Source organism: Muntiacus reevesi, chromosome 4 (assembly GCF_963930625.1).
Source record: "Muntiacus reevesi chromosome 4, mMunRee1.1, whole genome shotgun sequence".
NCBI lineage: Eukaryota > Metazoa > Chordata > Mammalia > Artiodactyla > Cervidae > Muntiacus > Muntiacus reevesi.
This window is the reverse complement of record NC_089252.1, coordinates 107631948-107652645: the sequence shown is the minus strand read 5'-3', so window position 1 is coordinate 107652645 and position 20698 is coordinate 107631948. Positions and strand designations below refer to the sequence as shown.

Sequence of the window (20698 nt, the reverse complement as noted above, 5' to 3'; positions counted from 1 at the left end):
GCGGGACCAGGGGGCTTTCTAGGGATGGGGTCGTGACAGGGCTGTGGATGACGGCTGAATGGGTCTTAAAGCGGTATCATTCCCTCTTCCCTGCTCTCTCCTCTCCGACTGGCGATCTCTGGGTGCCTGGCAGGAGGAATTGGACACCGAAGCCTGTGGGGGCCCGAGGGCATCCCACCTGTCCAGCCCCGCCTCCTCCGGAGCTTGGGGCCACCCAGGGCCTCGGGCCTGCCTAAGAGCCAGTCCTGACCCCCGCCGTGCCGTCCAATCGCCTCTCGCGGATTTCCCTCCGCTGGCGCGCGGCGGCGCCGGCGCGTGGGGGCTCGCGCGCGGGCTCGGGCGGCGCGAGCCCCCGCGCGCCGGGGAGCGGCGCATGCGCGGGCATCCTGCGAACCCGCTGAGGCGAGCCGAACCGCGGCGGCGCCGGGAGCCGAGCAGCGAAGCTGTGAGGGACGAAGCGGCGGCGCGAGAGCGGCGGGGACGGACAGGTGGCGAGCCCTCACCCGCGCCGACCGGGACTGCCGGGCCGCCCGCGGAGCCTCACGGTCCGGACGTGGCGGCGGCGGCATCCCGGACGGCCTGTGAGGGATGCGCCGCCCACTGCCCCGCGCCGCCTGACCTCCCCCGCCTCGGCTCGCGGTGCGCCACAGCCGGGCCCGCGGCCGTCCCCGCCGCGCTGTCGCCCGGCCGCCGCGCCCACGGGGCCGCGCCCGGCCCGGCCATGTGGACCCCCACAGAGGAAGAGAAATACGGCGTAGGTAGGTGAGGCTCGGGCCTGGCCGCGGCGGGGGCTCGGGGGGACGCGCCCGTGCTCTCGGCCTCGTGCGGGCCCCGCCTCGACTCGCGCCCGCGCGTCCCCCGCCACGGCCCGCAGGCTGCGCGGCCTCGGCGCGAGGTGTGCGCGGGGTGGGGGCGGCGCGCGCGCGAGGCGCGGGGGTGGGAGCGGGTCTCTAGGCGCGCGGAGGGCGGCAGGGGGCGCTGGCAGCGCGGCTTCGGCAGGTGCTGCCGGCGGGAGGGGCGGGCAAGGCCCCGGCGGCCGCCCGAGGCTTCTGGTGCGCGGCACAGGGCAGTTTTACCCAAGAAGCTAATTTCTGGGAATCTGTTTTCTCTGCTCTCGAACCTCAGTTTTAATGAGTTTCTGCCCCTGAGTTGATGAGCCGGATGACTGTTTATTTTTGGACTGAACCTTAAGGGAAGAAAAAAGGGATAAAATACGTTGACATCATTTTCTCTATTCAGAATTTTGCAGACATTTGACTGGAAATGTTTGATCCGTTTTAGTTTGTTTTGTCTTCAATATTAGAAAGAGTAATTACGTTACAATAGGAAGTGTTCTTGCACATGCCCCAGTGTTTAGTGTATATTATAGTCATGGTTTTGTTAGGAAACAGACGAATCTGTTTTTAGATGAGACCGTTATTCCTCTTAAAATTCCCCTTTTAAAAAATCTGTTACAAGTGTTAAACTCCAGAAGCTAAATAATTCTTACAGAGTTGAATTATTTTGAAAAGAATGTTCAATAATTTTAGGGCTTTAACATTAGTTTTACTTTTACAGTGTTAGTGTTTCGTGGTGATTATACAAGAGAGTTCAGCCACATTGCATTATTGTAAGTCACCTGTCATCTTATTCAGTTAGATAGAAAAATGAGTGTAGAGGTTTTTCCCCCTGTAGTTCCCCCCCCCCCCCTGTAGTTTTAATGGAAAATTTTAGATAGTGAAATCTGTCTGAACATAGACTTTTGTTTTCCATGTTTTCTGCAGCTCAATGAAGGTTTAGTTCACAGTTCACTACAAAGTAACTTTTTAAACTGTCAGTGGTAACAAACATCTAGGGATCCCATCAGGCAAATTATGTAGAAATTGAATTATTTAAATTTAAGGACCTGTAGAGAGATCTGTGCTGGTAGAAAATCTTGTTTTGGAAGGGTAACTTTCTGAAGTTTTTAATCTGTTATGCTCTAAGGGCACAATGGGACTTCCCTGGTGTCTCAGTGGTAAAGAATCTGCCTGCCAGTGTAGGAGACATGGGTTTGACCCCTGGGTCAGGAAGATTCCCTGGAGAAGGAAATGGCAACTGACACCGCTATTCTTGCTTGGGAAATCCCATGGACAGAGGAGCCTGGTGGGCTACAGTTCATGGGGTTGCAAGAGTCAGACCCAGCTTAGCAACTAAATGACAACAAGTGCACGTTGATACAGGCTAGGATGGAAGTGATGAAAGGAGCCCTAGTGGTAGAGTCTATTGAGATGGGACTGGGAAATGATATGAAAGCTAGGATTCACCTCTGGGAATGTTTTGTCCTTTCTCTTGGAGCATTCCCTAAATACTAAATATATTCTGTGACATGAAGAGTTGGTGGTGTATCTTTCCCATAATTTGCTCTCAGACCTGCTTAATTAGAAAAACAAATAATTGATGTGAAAGTGATCAACTGTTCACTGGCAGCTAAGTAGTAATTTCTGGGTAGGAACCTCTGAGTAGCGAAGTTGGCAGATTTCTGAGTCCTGTCTTCTCTTTATTGGTGTTGTGGGCAAATTATTTAGCATCATTTTCTTAATGTGTAAGTTGGGGATAATATTTACCTACAGGGTTGTGAAAATCAAATGAGAGCCTACCAAGTGCTTAATAAATGTTAATTTCTTCTTTTCCCTTTAGTACAGTACTTAGAGTAATAACCGCACTTGGCATATCCTCAGGTGTGTTGGTTCTGAGACGAAGGCAGTGCAAGGTCATCAAGATAGGCATATGTGACTCTCAAAGCACTATGATTTGGTGTGTGATTTACTCAGGAAGATGGGAGGAAATTTCTGCATTTCTGGGACTGTGGGTTTAGCTTTAGAAAGGTTTTTCCCTGTGGAGGGGCACAGCATTGGGCACAGGATACGACTTAAATGCTTGTTATATGAGAGAGACAGTTATTCTGAAGAGATCAGCAGTTGTAATTTCGTGTAGTTTATTTGTCCTTTCTGCCAAAGAAACTTCCTTCCTATTTCTCTCACAGCTTTCTTTTACTATCCCTTCCTCAGCTGTGATCTGAAAGTTCTGTGTGAATTGTTCAAAACGCAGAATACATTTTTTTTTCATAGGCATATTTGGGTTACACTTCTTGGGCCTTTTCATAAAAGCCAGTTCAGTCTATAAAGTAGCCTAAACATTATACTTATAGTTAGAAAAACAGTCAGTTAAAATTGGAGTGTTAGCTGCATTGTTTAATTGCTAGCCTGAAAATCTGTTATCCTTAATTCCTATGAGAAAACGTTTTGCATTTCAACTTTGATTTTTACGAGCAGATTGGAGCACACATTTCTGTTCTCTGCTTGCTCATCCACAATTCTTATAGCAAGGAGGGAGAACTTAGACATTCTTCCCACCAATTTGGATAAGTTGCTTAGATATTGGTGAGGGAAGGAGTCCCCTGTTGGAGCAGTGCCAAGGAGTCTCTCCCACTGCAGCTGTTCATCTGTATTTGACCTCGATAAGGTTTTTGAGATCCTGTAGCAATACCTTAATGCCTTTAAAATCTTTTATGATATACAAATTCTGTACAGGTTGTAACATTTTCAAATTATTTGATTTATTCGCTAGGGACTAAGTGATGTCTGAACTTCTCTTTTCCTTTGTAATGTTCTGTGATTGAGTTTAGAGGGAGGGTCGGATACTACCCTTTTTTTTCCCCCCCAGGATAGTTAAAGATGTCTATCAGTTTTCACAATAAATAGCCAGACAAAAACGATCATTACAGTTGCAAGCCATAATAGAAACATGATTAACCTGACAATATAAAATAATTACATGCATTTTGGGGGGTTAAGTAGAGTCATGTGGCAAGTGGAAGTGCATACATGCATATGTTTTCATCTGCCCAGTCTTTTGGTTGGTGCATTTACAGTTAAGGTAATTATCCATATGTATGATCCTATTACCATTTTCTTAATTGTTTTGAGTTTATTTTGTGTAGGTCTTCTCCTTCTCTTGTGTTTCCTACCTAGAGAAGTTTCTTTATCCTTTGTTGTGAAGGTGATTTGGTGGTGGTGAATTCTCATAACTTTTGCTTGTCTGGGAAGCTTTTGGTTTCTCCATCAAATCTGAATGAGAGTCTTGTTGGGTAGAGTATTCTTGGCTGTAGTTTCTTCCCTTTCATCACTTTAAGTATATTGTGCCTTTCCCTTCTGGCTTGTAGAAGAAACTACACTTTTTTGAAGATCAGTGATGGGCCGGTCAGTGTGCTGGGGGTGACAGTCCTAAGACAATCCTAATTGTTTTCATTATACAGACGATGAAGTTGGATCTCAGAGATTGTCAGTCCTTTTTGTCCTTCAGCAATTGAATATTCCTGTTAATCATCTTCTGGTCAGTGGGTAATGTTTTGTCATATACTTGACTCTCTTACTGCCATTCTCTAGTATTACAAGGAACTGTTCTTTACTGAACCCTTATAACCTGTGTTCTGACTCCTTAGGTCTTTCTCTCCCTTTTAGAGATTCTCTGCTTTCCAGTTCTGTTGCCATAAATAACTTGGAAAGCCTTGCATCTTTCCGTTCTTAATTTTACCTTTTCAGGAAGCTTCCTATTCTAAAGTGCATTAGGTGAGAAAAAATCCAACCGTTTTTGTGAAATACCTGTCTTTTCCCATCTTGATTGCACCCAAACTACCAAATATAGAAACCAAAGAGCGAGCAAATACTTTTCTCACCCTTTTAACAGCAGCAGCAGCAGTGAACACCACCAATAGATGAAATAAGAGTTTGTAATTAAACTCCTAGAATAGAATAGCAGGTTTGAGTATATGTGTTTTAGTTTGGCCACTAAGAAGTGGAAGCTGCATCATAAGTCGTCTTTTTTATTCTACTGCATGAGGTAAATTTTGTAATGATTTAGAGTGATTACTGCTTATTCTTTTTTAATCCCCACTTAGCAGTCTATGAAAAAAATTTCCTCATTACTGACCAGAATACCACTATTTTAGTTTTGTGATGTCATATTTATTTCTTTTCTTATTTAAAAACAATGTATATTTTCTGCCTTATTTTTACCTGATTTCTTTGTTTGATTTCCCCCAGATAGAAGAAAAAAAATAAACTTAAAAAAAGCCCTAAATCTTTAAAAGAAGTTTAACTTCTAATGAGCCTGTGGTGCAGAGGCATGTGAAGGTAGGAAGGGACTAGGTCTATGAAACCAAATCTGAAAGAATCAGTGTTCCCAGAATTTCACTAAATCTGTTGGTAAATGAACTGCAACTCAGTGAAACAGTGTGAGGGCATTGGGCTCTTTAGTTACTTGCCTCATAAGGGAATCTTATCCTTTGAAGCCTCTGAAAGGGCCCCATATCTCTCAGAGGTAAAGACATCCTCCAGAAGTAGAGAAGACATCATATACCCGGGATTTAATTTTGTTCTGAAAAGTAGGGATGTGCTTGATGTATTATGGTCAGGGGTTTAGTGTTTACAGGGAAACTTCCATGTCATAATCCTGCCTGAGCCTGACACCATAATATCACCTGTCCCATTTTTTTTTAAACAGATGAAAAAGAAACTTTAACAGAAAGAAATTAAGTGACTGACCAAAGATACTTAAGCCAATGAAGTGCCGATTTGAGATTTAAACCTAGGACTTTGGGATTCTGATCCACAGCTTTTGTTATACCATGTTGCCTCTGAAAAGAATTTGTCAGCAGTGTGTGTCTCTGGCTCAAAAGATAAAGGCTTCTAAACTTAAATTGGATAGTTATATTTAAGAAAATTTATTTCTATACTAGGCATTTTTATGAGACTGCATAGTATTGATTGTTCTGCTTTTTAATATAATGATTTGCATTGCCGATGGGAACAGACTGAAGGCATGACAATTCAGAAGGCAGGTTTTTAACAGCCCTGAGGAGTATATTGGGTACTATTACCCTCTTTTTTTTTAAAAAAAAAAATTTATTTTATATTGGAGCACAGTTAATTAACAATGTTGTGTTAGTTTCAGGTGTACAACAAAGTGATTCAGTTATACATACCTTTTCAAATTCTTTCCCCCATTAGATTGTTACAGAATATTAAGCACAGTTCCCTATGCTCTAAGTAGGTCCTTGTTGGATTATCCATTTTAAGAATAGCAGTGTGTTTAAAAGTATATGTCAGTCTCAAACTTCCCAACTATCCCTCCCCATCACCTCCCCCCTGCCAACGGTAAGTTCCTTCTCTAAGTCTGTGAGTCTGTTTCTGTTTTGTAAATAAGTTCATTTGTATCATTTTAAAAAATTCTCCATATAAATGATATCATATGATATTTTCCTTTCTCTGTCTGTCTTCACTCAGAATGAGTCTCTAGGTCCATCCATATTGCTGTGGATGGAATTGTTTTATTCTTTTTAATGGCTGGGTAATATTCCATTGTATATATGTATCACATCTTCTTTATCCATTCTTCTGTCAATGAACATTTAAGTTGTTTCCATGTCTTGGCTATTGTAAGCAGTGCTGCAGTGAATGTTGGGATGCGTTTATCTTTTCACACCATATTTTTCTCTGGGTATATGCCCAGGAGTAACTACTGTCCTCTTTTTAAAGGGAAGAAAATCATTGATTTCGGCAAACATTTATTGAATGCCTCCTTAAATCAAGATGGCTTTGTTTTGATCTGCCATTCTGTAAAGTAAGCAGGAAATAATCAGCAGGAAATTATCAACATTTTAACAGAAAAGTCAATATGGAACAATATTTTATAGACTATACAAATGTTACGGCCAATTTTATCATGCAGTGTTATGAGAGAATGTGCTTTAGAAATAAAAAATTTAATTGTAAATGACACATTTTCTGTCATTTTTAGACACATTCTGAAGCATGATGTCTCAAAAGAATGGTCATTGAAGTTGAAAGTACTTTATATTCATACCATATTTTACACTGGTGCTGAATTTCAATTTTTAATGGTTTGTATTATGAATCTTTTTTGAATTATTGCATCTTTATTCTTGATGAGAAGAATGATCTGAGTTTATTCCCAGTGTGTAAGCATTATTGGATATACTATATTAGGACTTTAATTGCAGTGTTATACTTTTACCATAATGAACAAATCTGTTTATTATGATTATGCTCTAAAGGCTCTTACATACCCCCTCTTGACAGATTTTGTATAGAAAAGCAAGATTTTTTTTTTCCACATAAAGGTTCTGGGAACTTTAAAATTTTTTACAGAAGTACATTGCCAAATTATTTTAGCTGTGGCCCAAGTACGTGAGTTGACTTGCTATATCACACATTAGGACACTCTAGTAAAAATAATGACTATGTTGGGAACTGTCGTTCAGAAGCTTTCTGTTTTTCCACTTATCTATGGTGGGAATAAAACCCCAACCTCCTGCTTCCATCTGCTTCTCCCTCTCTTTTCAGAACTCATTCATGAGCTGTTGTCAGTTGATGAGTGAGAACAAAAATTGATGGAAGAATTACTGCGTGATAAATGAAGGACTATAGTACAGACTTAGTATCATACTTTGACTTTTCTTCAAATACATCTAGTGACAGTGCCCTCACCAGTTTTTGAGATGGCCAATTTTATTGTTAGCTGTGATGAGGAAATTCTTCCTTGTTGAATAGACTCCTTGTAATTTCTTATAAGTTTGTGTTCTGTGTCTACATATAAACAACTTCCATCATAGCCCTTCAGTTATTCATAAAATTTTAGAATTGTGAAGCATCTTAAATCTGATCTGGTTTGAGGCTCCAGGGATAATAAATAAGGCCAATGGAAGAGCTGAGTGTTTACTCTGTGCCTAGCACTTGCATGTTATGGCTCAGATTTGCTTTTTCAGCTGCATTTGCTGACTTGCTTGTACTTTACACCTTAGCCAAACTGAACTTTCCCCGAGTTCTTCTGTCTGGACTTAATTATACCATTGCTGCCATGTGCCAGTACGAGTTGTGCCACCTAGTAAACCCCTCTTGTTAATTGCTGCTTCATGTCTTTGTTCATATTACTCTTTCTACATGTGGTGCCTGCTCCCAACCCCATCTTTGTCTCAGCTTCTTTCCTATCTGTAAAGGCTTCTGTCATTTATTACTGTCTTTGTACATCTTTTTCTAGACCCTTGACCATACCCCTGTCTTTCTCAACCAGATAGATTTTATTCTTTTAAGTCCTGTGATACTTCATATCTTGTAGTGATATATTTAATTTATCCTCTTCCATTAGATTAATGTCCTTCTAACTTTTGACTATGATCTACAATAAACACATTTAAAATATTACCTCTTATGTGTATATGTTTACACTATACACACACATGAAAAAGTTAGATGTTTCATGATATAGTACTTTGTAGAGTGTACTCTGGTGTTTCTGTTCGTTTCTATTTCCATTAAAAAACATGGATGGCAACTCAGTTGATATTGTGACCCATGTTTAAAAACTCTGCTTTAGGTTGTAAACTCTTAAAAGTAGGGATTGTGCTGGACTTCCCTGGCAGTCCATTGATTAAGACTCTGTGCTTCCAGTGCATTCATGGGGCATGGGTTTGATCCCTGGTCGGGACTCTTAAGAGCTAAAACATTTTGAATAGAATCAGAACTTCAACTCTGGTTCTTTTGATTCCACATATTGTGATCTCTAATTAAATACAAATTTCCCCCCACGTTTAGTTGGTTTAAAGATCTGTAAAATGAAAATGCAAGTACTGTATTTACAGAAAAAGTTCACATATAAATGGACCTGCACAGTTTAAGCCCGTGTGTTACAGGGTCAACTGTATCTTTTTGTTCTTGACAGACATTACTCAGTACCAGGCATGCAGAAGGTTTCATACACGTATTTGTAGGATTGAATTGGATGTTTTTTGTTAATGTGGTATAAAACCTGATATTTGGAGACTTTTCATCTGCCATTTCACACTAATTACTCATATTGGTTTCATAACAGCTAAGTTCTAGATTTTATTTCATATGAACTGAAGTCAAGCTAGATCTCTTGCATCCCGAACGTGTGTTATTGATAATAGACATGAATGTAAAACTTTAGTTTCATTTAAAAAAGATTTTACATTTATTTTCATTACATTTCATTGAGGGAGAGCATATTTGGCTCATCTCGTTGGTCCTAAGTTGAAGAGTAGGCTCCCTGTATTTGGCTTATTAGTACAACTTGTCAAGTCTTTTTTTGTAGCTTGAGTTTGTCATCCCACCTGTTGTTATCTTTTCCTTGAACTTTTTTACCTACACAATTGATAAACCTGTTTTCTGACCTTTTCCAAGTGAGCTGATAAAAATGTTGAACGGAATAGGGGAAAAAAATTTATGTGTCCAGTTTATAAAGGAGTAGATTTTGCTTTGTTGTGTTTTGAATGCAGATTATTTGGGTGACTTATGGAACATTTCTTGGCAGTGCCAGCTGTGCCTGTGCCACCTGTGTGAACCTGATAGTGTTTGGGGTTAGGTGGGTTCCTGGCCAGACTGTGGCTTATGGCCTAGGAGGATGGATGCTGCTAAGAGGTGTGTGTGGCCTTTCTTTTAAGTGTGGGAAATGACAGAGATACATTAGCATTAAAAAGATCGTAAGCCTGTTTTCATCTTCATGAACAGGAGGAAGGGAGGCACCAAAGCCCTTCTTGTTTGCTTCTGTTATTCTTTCCACATCCCGACACTTTAGATACGCTGGACAGCTCACCCTTTTCCAGACAAACCTAAAACTTTCCTACCTCTGTCACTTTGCTCAGTTCTTATAATATGACAGGAATGCAGCAACTACCTTTCTCTGCCTGAGGAATGCCACCTTAAAAAGCTGAAATGTCACCTCTTCTTTGATGCCTTCCCCAGCTCTGCCCAGTAATAAGCACTGCTTCTTGCTCCTGCAGCAGTTGGTACCAACCTCTAGTTATGGCACGTATCCCTTTAGATCATGCTTAATTGCATCTCTTCCCCTCGAGGGATTGAGCTTCTCAAGGACAAGGAATTTTGTCTTCATGTTTTGTAACCCCAGGACCTAGCACATAGTGAGGGATCAATAAATGCTTAATTAGGAATCCAGCTTAGTGAAGAGTTTTATTTTGCTTTGTTGATCCTGATAGTATTTTAAAAGGCTGTAAGTCTAATAATATTTACTTATTAGAAATTTGTGACATCATGAATACAATTTTTTTTTCTCAGCTTTTCTCCTTCTTGAACCTGTTAGGAAGGTTTACTGCCTGTGGCTGAGTTTAGATGACTGACTTTTGGGTGGAAGCCTGTAGGACTCCAGTGTGAATCCATCTCACCTAGAGTTTCACAGTTATCCCGGCAGTGATTCAGAAAACTTGTAGCAGATAACTGGGATGCAGTTTGAACTAATGCCAACAATACGTCTTTCATCTGACACCTCTGAGGAAGCTGTGTTTTAGATGAGTGACTTTTCCATAGAACTCAAGGTTAAACCTTTAAAAATACCAAGAAAAGATTTTTGTTGGAGTTTAATATAAAAAATAATATGTTCTGTTCTTTCCTGTATTGTGAATTCAATATGTTGAATACATTTGAGCTTTTTCTGTATAATATTTCCACTCTCACTACATAAGATACATGTTTATTATAGACATGTTAGTAAATACAGAAAAATACACAAAAAAGAAAATAAGGATGATATCTTATTTTTAAGATACGCTATTATTTTCAGACATAACCCCTCAAAACATGCTGGCATATCTTTCCAGTCTTTTTTTCTGATGCAAGCATTTAAAATAAATTTAGGACTGTACTGTTTATATTGTCATAGAAGTCTTTTATTTTTTAAAACACAAGTAATTTATATTTTGGCCGGGCTGCATGGCATGTGGACTCTTAGTTCCACAACCAGGGATCGAACCTGTGCCTGCGGCAGTGGAAGCGCGGAGTTTTAACCAGTGGACCACCAGGGAAGTTCTGACAGTCTTTTATTTTAAATCTGTTCTACTGCAAACCTTCTCTTATATCTGGAATGCCACTGTTTTGATGACTGCTGTTCCATCAGGCACTGCATTAGGTACAGTGATTTATTTAATCTCCTACTTCTGAGCGGTTGTTAGAAATTAACTATCACCAGGACAGTAAGAGCACTTGCTTCTCTGCACTCTCAGCAGTATAGAGCATCATTTTCTCCACAGATTTGCATCTTCAGAAATTTCAAAGTTGATACAGGCTTGGTGGAATAAATTCTGAAGCACTACAAAACTAGTCTCCTGTAACTACCATTTCAACTTCTTGGGCATCAATTGTTTAACTGGACTTTCTGACTATTGGATGTTGTTAATGCAAGCAAGGCATTTTAACAGTAATGGAGTGATGCTTGTTTGTTTGCTTTCTTACTGAAATCCCAAGGAAAATCATTAATTCCAGTCAGTGGTTCTCTCATTTGTTTATTACTTTTCATATCTGGCTGTGATGCTCTCTGGGAATTTGGGGGGTGGTGGTGGTGGTGGTGAGAATATGGGCTTCCCAGGTGGCGCTGGTGGTAAAGAATGCACCTGCCAGTGCAGGAGATGCAAGGGCGTGGTTTTGGTCCCTGGGTCAGGAAGATCCCCTGGAGTAGGAAATGGCAACCCCCTCCAGTATTCTTGCCTGGAAAATTCCATGGACAGAGAAGCCTGGCGGGCTACAGTCCATGGGGTCGCAAAGAGTTGGACATGACTGAGCGTGCACAGAGAGGAACAGACAAGGGTGGATTGGGAATATGTGAGACTCCGTCAGCTTGGTGTCAGCGACTTGAAATGATAGTTTTGTTTTGATATTCTTTCTAACTCTCTTCATTTCTGTTCTCTGTAGCTACTTCGAGTATTATTCTTTATCTTTTCCTATTTGCCAGCCAATGAGAGTCTTTACTTCTTTCCCTAGTCATGCATTTTCAAGCTAAACCTGAATTGAACTTGTGCATGGGAAACTGGGTAATCAACTCTGTGAAAGACAGAAGTGGCTCCTTTGCTTTCCTTTGGAGTGAGATTTAGTGCCTTTATGGAAACCTTAGGCCTGCTAAAAGATCTAACTCCTGGCCAAGGCTGCGCTCCGTGGGAACAGCTGACTTTGGACCAGAGGCAGTGAGCTGGGCGTGGTAGAGTCGCGTGCAGGTTTGGTCTGTGCAGGGGCAGTCTCCCCTCTGGACAGCTGCATGTAGGTAAGACATCTGGTCCTGTGACAGCCGTCTTGTCGTCATGAGGAGAACCAGGAGGCAGGAGGGGTTGTTTACTGTTGTTGTTTTTACCGGCGTGTAGCTGCTCTGCACTGCTGTGCCGGTTCCTGCCGTGTGTACGCCCGGATCCCCTCTGCTGTGAATTTCCTTCCCCTTTAGGCCGTCACAGAGCCCCGAGTAGACTTCCCTGGGTGTGTAGTACACTCTCATTAGTTGTTTTATACATAGGAGTGTATGTAAGACAGTTCCAGGCTCCCAGTTACCCATTCTTTATTGACAGACTCTTGGGTTGTTTCTGTCTTTTACTATTGTGAATGATGCTGTAATGAGCATTTGCCATCCAAGTACTTGTTTGACTACCTGTTTTTAAATCCTTTGGAAGTACTTAGTATTTGATAATTCTATGTTTAGTTTTTTCGAGGAACCACCCATACTGTTTTCTGTATTGCCTGTACCATTTTTACTTTCCCATCAGCAATGCACAAGGATTCCTGTCTCTTTACATCCTTGCTAATACTTGTTATTTTTTTTTAAAAAAAGCTTTTTATATGGATATCCAAATGGGTGTAAAGTGGTATTTCACTGTGGTTTTGATTTGCATTTTCCCTAGTAATTAGTGAAGTTGAGCATCTTTTCATGTGTTTATTGGCCATTTGTGTATTGTTTTTGGAGAAATGTCTACTCAGTACTTTGCCCACTTAAAAAATTTTTATTTTTAGCTGTGCTGGTTCTTTGTTGCTGTGCATGAACTTTCTCTAATTGTGGCAGGCAGGGGCTTCTGATCACAGTGGCTTCTCGTTGTGGAGCACAAACTCTCGGTGCTCAGTCTTCAGTCGTTGTGGGACATGGGCTTAGTTGTCCAATGGCAAGTGGGATTTCCCCAGACTAGGGATCAAACTTGTGTCCCTTGCATTGGCACATGAATTCTTAACCACTGGGCCATCAAGGAAGCCCCTAGAGTGGTTCTTAAATATACTTTAACTTTGGGATGTTTCTTCTGGATAGTTCCTAATTGTTCACTTCATAGAGAGTATGTAGTTTAAAATAAACTCCAACATTGAGAGAAAGGAACTCATGCAATTGTTGTAGACTGGTGAAAGCCTTTCAAACATATTTAAATGAAGATATAAGTTGATAGAAATTATTAAACAATTTGGCTCTGAAAATAGGGTTTGAAATTATTTTCAGTTGTGATTAGAAGGTGGAGGATAAAGATGATACTGAGATTACATGTTACAGAGATTGGCAAGATGGTATCAACTATAGTTTGTTGCAGGAACTACAAAAGGGAAAAGAAAGTTAAACTTTGTTTCTTGACAGGAGTGGCAGAGGAGGTTTTCTGAGGTAATGAAAAACAGGTAGTAACATGAAATTCAAAATACAAGTCTAACTGGAAAGTGCAGATACTTCAAATGGATTATTTTATTGATTTAGTAGACATTTATAGAAGATCTGGTATGTACTAGCCTCTGGGGACACAAAGAATCGGATACGACTGAGCGACTGAACTGAACTGAACTGAGGCTCTGGGGAACAATGAAGGAAGACTATACCGATCTACCTACTTTCAAGACCTTTAATCTAGATGATTGTGAAAATTAGATTAGGGAAGTTTTATGAAGGTAGTAGTTAAAACAATGCAAGTAGACAAAGAATTTTTAGCTAAGAATTATATATTTATTGAACTTTAGATCTAGAAGGGACCGTAATGTAATACAGTGTTCTTATTTTTCAGATGGCAGAGGTCAGAGGCATATGGTAACTTACTCAAAGTTATACACTTTGGCTATTTGGGTCTTGAATTCAGATACTGATTCCCTAAACAAAAAAAAACTGTATCATTGAATCTTGTGTAAAACCACCAGAATATAGGAATTAGTCTAGAAATATTTATTGAATACCTGCACTGTGGAAAATTTAATGGAGTAAACAAACACACTCTAGTTCTTGAGGAATCTTTTTTAAAAAATTGACCTATAGTTGATTTATAATGTTGTGTTAACTGCTGCTATACAGCAAAGTGATTCAGTTATATATATATTATTACTATATATTATATATAAAATAATATATATATTCTTTTAAAAAGTATATCTTTCCATTATGGTTTATCGTAAGATACTGAATCCAGTTCCGTGTGCCGTACAGCAGGACCTTGCTGTCTATCCATCCTACGTATGAAAGTTTACATCCGCTGACTCTAGCCTCCCACTTCATCCTGTCCCTAACCCTCTCCCCCTTGGCAACCCCCAGTTTGTTCTCTGTGTCCATATTCTGTTTGTTTCATAGATAGGCTCATTTGTGTCCTATTTTAGATTCCACATATAAGTGATATCACATGGTATTTGTCTTTCTCTTTTGGACTTTGTTTAGTATGGTAGTTTCTAGGTTCATCCATGTAGCTGCAAATGGCATTCTTTTATTCTTTTTATAGCTGAGTAATATTCCATTGTGTATATGTACCATGTCTTCTTTATCCACTCATCTGTCGACAGACATTTAGATTGTTTCCATATCTTGGCTGTTATGAATAGCGCTGCTGAGAACACAGGGGTGCATGTATCTTTTTACATTATGGTTTTGTCTGGACCTGTGCCCAGAAGTGAGATTGCTGGATCATACGGTAATTCTATTTTTAGTTTTCTGAGAAACTGCGGGAATTCTTTCAATTATAATTATTAGAAATCCATCTCAAACTGAAGCAGAAAGGAGAATTTACTGGGTCATATAACTAAAAAAGGCGTGAGTGGATCTGACCTCAGGAGACTGGGATCAGGGCCTCAACATGTCAGGATCTCTCTGTTTCCATTTTACATTTTGGCAGATGCTTATGTCTTGAATTATTTTCTGCAGTCATTAACTTCAAAAAATTTACTGTTTTCACTTTGGGGACCATAGCTCCTGGCACCTCTGGGGTTACATCTTTACAGTTCATGATGGAATAGGGAAGAGTTAGTTCCTGTTGGAAAGATTCAGGGAGTGAATGGCGTGGCCCAGTCTATTTTACATGCCTGCTTGGAGGCGGTGGAGAGGGTCTGACTGATGGCCCCACTGAAATCACATCGAGTGGGACAGTTTCTGTAAAGCCTGAGAGTTAGGAATGCTGGGCATACTGAACAGTGAAGTGATAGGGCTACTTGATGCACATATACACGAAGCTACAATTAGGGTCAATCGTGTGATAGAAGTAGAATGTGCCAGAGGACTTCAAGGCCTGGAGGATTCATTTCCAAGAGTGCAAAAACAGTCTTGATGTGTGGATAGGATTTTTGTCAGTGAAGAGAAAGCAGGAGAGAGGATCCAGGCAGTAGGAAACAGTGAGGTTTGAAACGGAGACTTGTGCAAGCTTATGTACTAGAGACTTGTTTTGGAGAACAGTGACTAGACCAAGTCTTATGTCATTGGGAGGAGATTGAGAGGGCAGGTTTGGCTTAGAGTGTCAAGGGCCTTGGGTCTAAAGAGGAATATAGGTTTTATTCTGTGGGCAGTAGAGAGCCAATGAAACATTTTGATCAAGGAAAAAAGCAATTTTAGAAATGGAAATGGAGGAGCATAAGAGTGATTTTAGATTCAGGAGAAAGAGATAAAAGAATAGTAGAATTTATTTTCACAGGAACTAGTCACTATTGTTCCTCACATGGAAAATCTGTAAGGATTGTGAACAAATCACTTAACTACCTTCTATTTTCCTCTTCAGTAAAATAAATGCACTGTACTAATCTTTACTAACTCTAGATTAGAGTTTATGTATAGTTTCAATAAGAAAATATTGTGTTATAGTAGGCATTATTGCTTTATAAATGACTTACTAACTTTGCTACATATGAGAGTATTTTTCTCTGTGGTATTTGGAGATTGTAAGTTGGAAATAGATTATTGATTGAGGAAATGATCTTTACATTTTTATTAGCTCATAAAGTAAATGGAACTAATATCTTGGGTTGCATTTTCTTTTGAATTCTTTAATTAGGTAAATGACAGAAACAGGTTCTAAAACTGAAGTATGGTGCTACATGTTAATGTTTTTTTCTTCTAATATATATATATGTGTATATATATATATTTTTTTAGTTACTAAGAATTCTCAAAATTGCCTTTGTAACTGAGGTTTTTGACACCTGTGCTCTAAATCAGTGCTGGAGCTGCAGTGTGTGCACTGCTTGTGCTCCTGAGTTGCAAATTTTTGGAGAGAAAGCTTTAACTCCTCTGTCTGTGCATGTGTGCATGCTCAGTAGCTCAGTCATATCCGACTCTGGGACCCTGTGGACTGTAACCCGCCAGGCTCCTCTGTCCATGGGATTCTCCAGGCCAGAATACTGGAGTGGGTTGCCATGCCCTCCTTCAGGGGATCTTCCCTACCCAGGAATCAAACTCATGTCTCCTGCATTGTAGGTGGATTCTTTACCACTGAGACACTGGGGAAGCCCGCCTCTGTTTGTGTCTCTCCTAATAACTCACTGTCTCGTTGACCAGGATGGGAGACTGACCCCTTGCCGACCTCTTCCATCTGTCCTTCATCCCTCTACTCTTAGCTTCCCCATTTGTCACTCTGCAAGCTACCTTTTAAAAATCTTTATTCTTCTCCTGTCTCACCAGACATTACCTGCTCTCTTCCCCACCTCATGACTGAATCTTGTTTGGGACTCAGTTGAGATATCTAGCTTATCTCTTATATTAAAGCATGTTCACCCCCTTAAAATTTTCTCTTTGCCTATAGTGTTTTTGAAGCACATTTTAAAAAGATGGTCTCTAACTTGAAGTGCTCTTAGCTAGAAATACAGAAAGATCACCCAATAGTTCTTAATTTGTAAGTAGCTGGTTTTCATTTAAAAGTGGAGACTCACTGCTTAATTTGTTTTACATGACAGCTACTTTATAGGCTGTGTGTGTTAATCTTTAAAAATTACTTGTTGCTAATTTTGATGAGATAAAATGGAATAGTCTCTTTAAATTTCTTGCTCAAAGAATTTTGTTTGTAGAATAAATTTTAGTGTGTTGTTAAAAAGTTAAAAATAAAAGGGAAGACTCAGAATTCTGTTCTGATGGCTAGTGTTTGTACTAAAAGATTTAGCAATGATGATTTCTTTTATTTCAAGTAGAAGAAAATTAACTTTAGTGTTGATCTTATGATTTTTTTGCATTACTAGAATTATACTGAAAAGAGTACGGCTTTAAAGACATTGTAGAATGCCTTTATGTAGATGCAATGTGCGTATACATGGTATACGCAAATACAGTAAGTACAGTACTTAATTTTTAAAAATTCATACAGCTTTAAAAAAACTATAGAAAGTAGTACTCTTAAAGCCTCTTAACTCATTTCCCCCATGTGTATCCCCACTTCTCTCCTCATCCACCCCAGGTAATTGTTATAAATGTTCTGATATTTCACACTCTGTGTATATTCAGTCAGTTCAGTTGCTCAGTTGTGTCCGACTCTTTGCCACCCCATGGACTGCAGCATGCTAGGCTTCCCTGTCCATCACTGACTCCCAGAGTTTACTGAAACCCATGTTCATCGCGTCGGTGATGCCATCCAACCATCTCATCCTCTGTCGTCCCCTTCTTCTCCTGCCTTCAGTCTTTCCCAGCATCAAGGTCTTTTCCAATAAGTTGGTCCTTCACATCAAGTGGCCAAAGTATTGGAGTTTCAGCTTCAGCATCAGTCCTTCCAGTGAATATTCAGGACTGATTTTTCTTTGGGATGGACTGGTTGGATCTCCTTGCAGTCTAAGCGACTCTCAAGAGTCTTCTCCAACACCACAGTTCAAAAGCATCAATTCTTCGGCACTCAGCTTTCTTTATAGTCCAACTTTCACCTCCATACATGACTACTGGAAAAAGCATAGCTTTGACTAGATGGACCTTTGATGGCAAAGTAATGTTTCTGCTTTTTAATATGCTGTCTGTCTAGGTCGGTCATAGCTTTTCTTCCAAGGAGCAAGTGTCTTTTAATTTCATGGCTGCAGTCACCATCTGCAGTGATTTTAGAGCCCCCCAAAATAAAGTCTATCACTGTTTCCATTGTTTCTCCATCTATTTGCCGTGAAGTGGTGGGACCAGTTGCCATAATCTTAGTTTTCTGAATGTTGAGTGAAAAAGCCAACTTTTTCTCTCTCCTTTTTCACTTTCATCAAGAGGCTCTTTAGTTCTTCTTCGCTATCTGCCATAAGGGTGGTGTCATCTGTGTATCTGAGGTTATTGATATTTTCTCCTGGCAATCTTGATTCCAGCTTGTGCTTCATCCAGCCTGGCATTTCACATGATGTACTCTGCATATAAGTTAAATAAGCAGGGTGACAATATATGTATACAATATACATATATATGTAAGTACTTTAAAAAATAAATAGCGGAATAATAATTTCAAACACTTACATAGTGCTTTTCTTTGTACCAGGTACTATTCTAAGTACTTAACATATATTAATTATGTTGTTATTGTTTAGTCACTAAGTATGTCTGACTCCGTTGCGGCCCCATGGACTACAGTCTGCTAGGCTCCTTTGTCCATGGTGTTCTCCAGGCAGGAATACTGGAGTGGGCTGCCATTACCTCCTCCTGGTTGCCATTTTCTCCTCCAGATTCCTCTGACCCAGGAATCGAACCCGTGTCTCCTGTGTCTCCTGCATTGGCTGGTGGATTCTTTACGACTGAGCCGCTTGGGAAGCCCCGTTCTATATGATACTACACAGTAAACTACACAGAAGCACCACCGCTTGTAGAGCATGCATGCACGTGACAGTGTACACTAGATGGAACTGACTTACATAGTTGGACATGAAAATGCATGTTTGCAGCTTTGAAGGTTCACAACTTGAATGTTCATATATAGGGAATTTAATATATTTTCCATTGGTTCGTATAATCCTTATCCAGTACTATTCACTATTTTGATTACTGTACTTTTGTAGTAAGTTTTGAAGTTTGAAAGTGAGAGTTGTCTAACTTTGTTCATTGTTAAGATTGTTTTGGATATTTGGGTCTCTTGAAATTCCATATGAATTTTAGGATGTGTTTTTCTATTTCTTGGGGATTTTGATGGAGATTCCATTGAATCTGTGGACTACCTTGGGTAGTAGTGTCATCTTAATATCAATTCTACCAATCCATGAACATGGAGTGTCTTTATACATAATTAGATCTTTAATTTCTCTTAGCAGTGTTTTGTAGTTTTCAGTACCTCTTTGATTAAATTTACCCCTAAGTGTCTTGTTATTTTTGGTACTACTATATATGGAATTGATAACAGCTGAAGGCTGTTTTATTGAGTTCTCCATCTCTTTTTTTTTCTTGCAGTGTTTTGTTAAAGAAACTGCATTTTTTTGTCCCATGATCTGAATCTTGCTAATCATATTTCTGTGAATTCATTTAATATGCTCCTTATTCACAGTATTTCCTTTAAGTTGACCATTCTATAAGCATCACCATATTCAGGTTTAAGTTTTATTTTATGATTTCTTCATGTGGCACTTTGTTTAGTAGTTATATTATTTCTTGTTTCCTCTTTTCATGATGTTAGAGCTACCAATGATCATTTCCTATACCCATTCATTTATTGGGAGTCACCAAATGGAGATATTCTGCCTTTGCCATCACTTCTTTATTTGTTGTCTAGAGTATTTTTTATAGAGAAACTTCTCATCAACTATGTGGATATACTGAAGTCTAGTTTGTGTTAGAAAAGCATGTTTTCTGTTTTTTTTTCTGTTCTGTTTTTTCCCCAGTTTTGTGAATTTTCATAGTAGTAAACTGATTCCCTAGCAACCCTTGAAAAGTGACCAATAAACTTTTTGGGGAATCATCAGTTTTATTAACTTATGAATGTAAATATATTGATATACTATCCTTTTAGTGAGTAGTGGAACTCTCCTGGTGCTGAAAGTTCTTTTAACCTAACCATAGTAGTTTAGCTATTAATCATAACTTCCTTGGTTTTTAGTATGATAAAGTATTCCACGCTTCCGTTAAGCATTTTCTGTCCTAAACTTGGCTTTTCCCCAAGGAGACCTGGTTCCTTTTAGTGGGAAATAGTATATTTAGAAATCATAATTTTAGTGCTAGAGATTTGTCATTGTTTGTAGGCCTCGCCCAGAACTGTGCATTACTGCATTACTACATTGTCTTTACTTCATAAATCTTACATCTGCATTTTCTGTACCTTAAAAGCAAATTCCTAAATAATTACTTACTTGCTTTATTCTCCAGTACTCACATAGCAGTTGTAGAATAGCACTACTAATCACTATATCCACGGTATGATTAGTGAAAGCAGACTAAGATTTTTTGAAGTTTTTTTTAATCCTTAGAATATGTTCCATTAGGGATATATAGTCAAATTGCTTTCTCTTGACACATTTTTTGGAATAGTTCCTCTCTTTCTGATTATGCCACTAACTTGGCTATACATTTGTGTGTGTGCTCAGCGGCTTCAGTCATGTCCAACTCTTCGTGACCCTATGGACTGTAGCTCGCCAGGCTCCTCTGTCCATGGGATTCTCCAGGCAAGAATACTGGAGTGGATTGCCATGTCCTCCTGCAGGGGGTCCTCCAGACCCAGGGATTGAACCTGAGGCTC

At 39.8% G+C, this 20698-nt stretch overlaps 1 protein-coding gene across 1 annotated transcript in view; it reads left to right on the top strand.

Moving 5' to 3' along the window:
- Nucleotides 1-416: 416 nt before the first annotated feature.
- Nucleotides 417-20698, top strand: part of DOCK3 (dedicator of cytokinesis 3) — a 266665-nt gene continuing 246383 nt past the window's right edge. The window contains exon 1 of the mRNA XM_065933597.1: nt 417-758. Within this exon, the coding sequence (XP_065789669.1) occupies nt 722-758 (37 nt within the window). The 5' untranslated portion in view covers nt 417-721. The remainder of the gene's footprint in view (nt 759-20698) is intronic.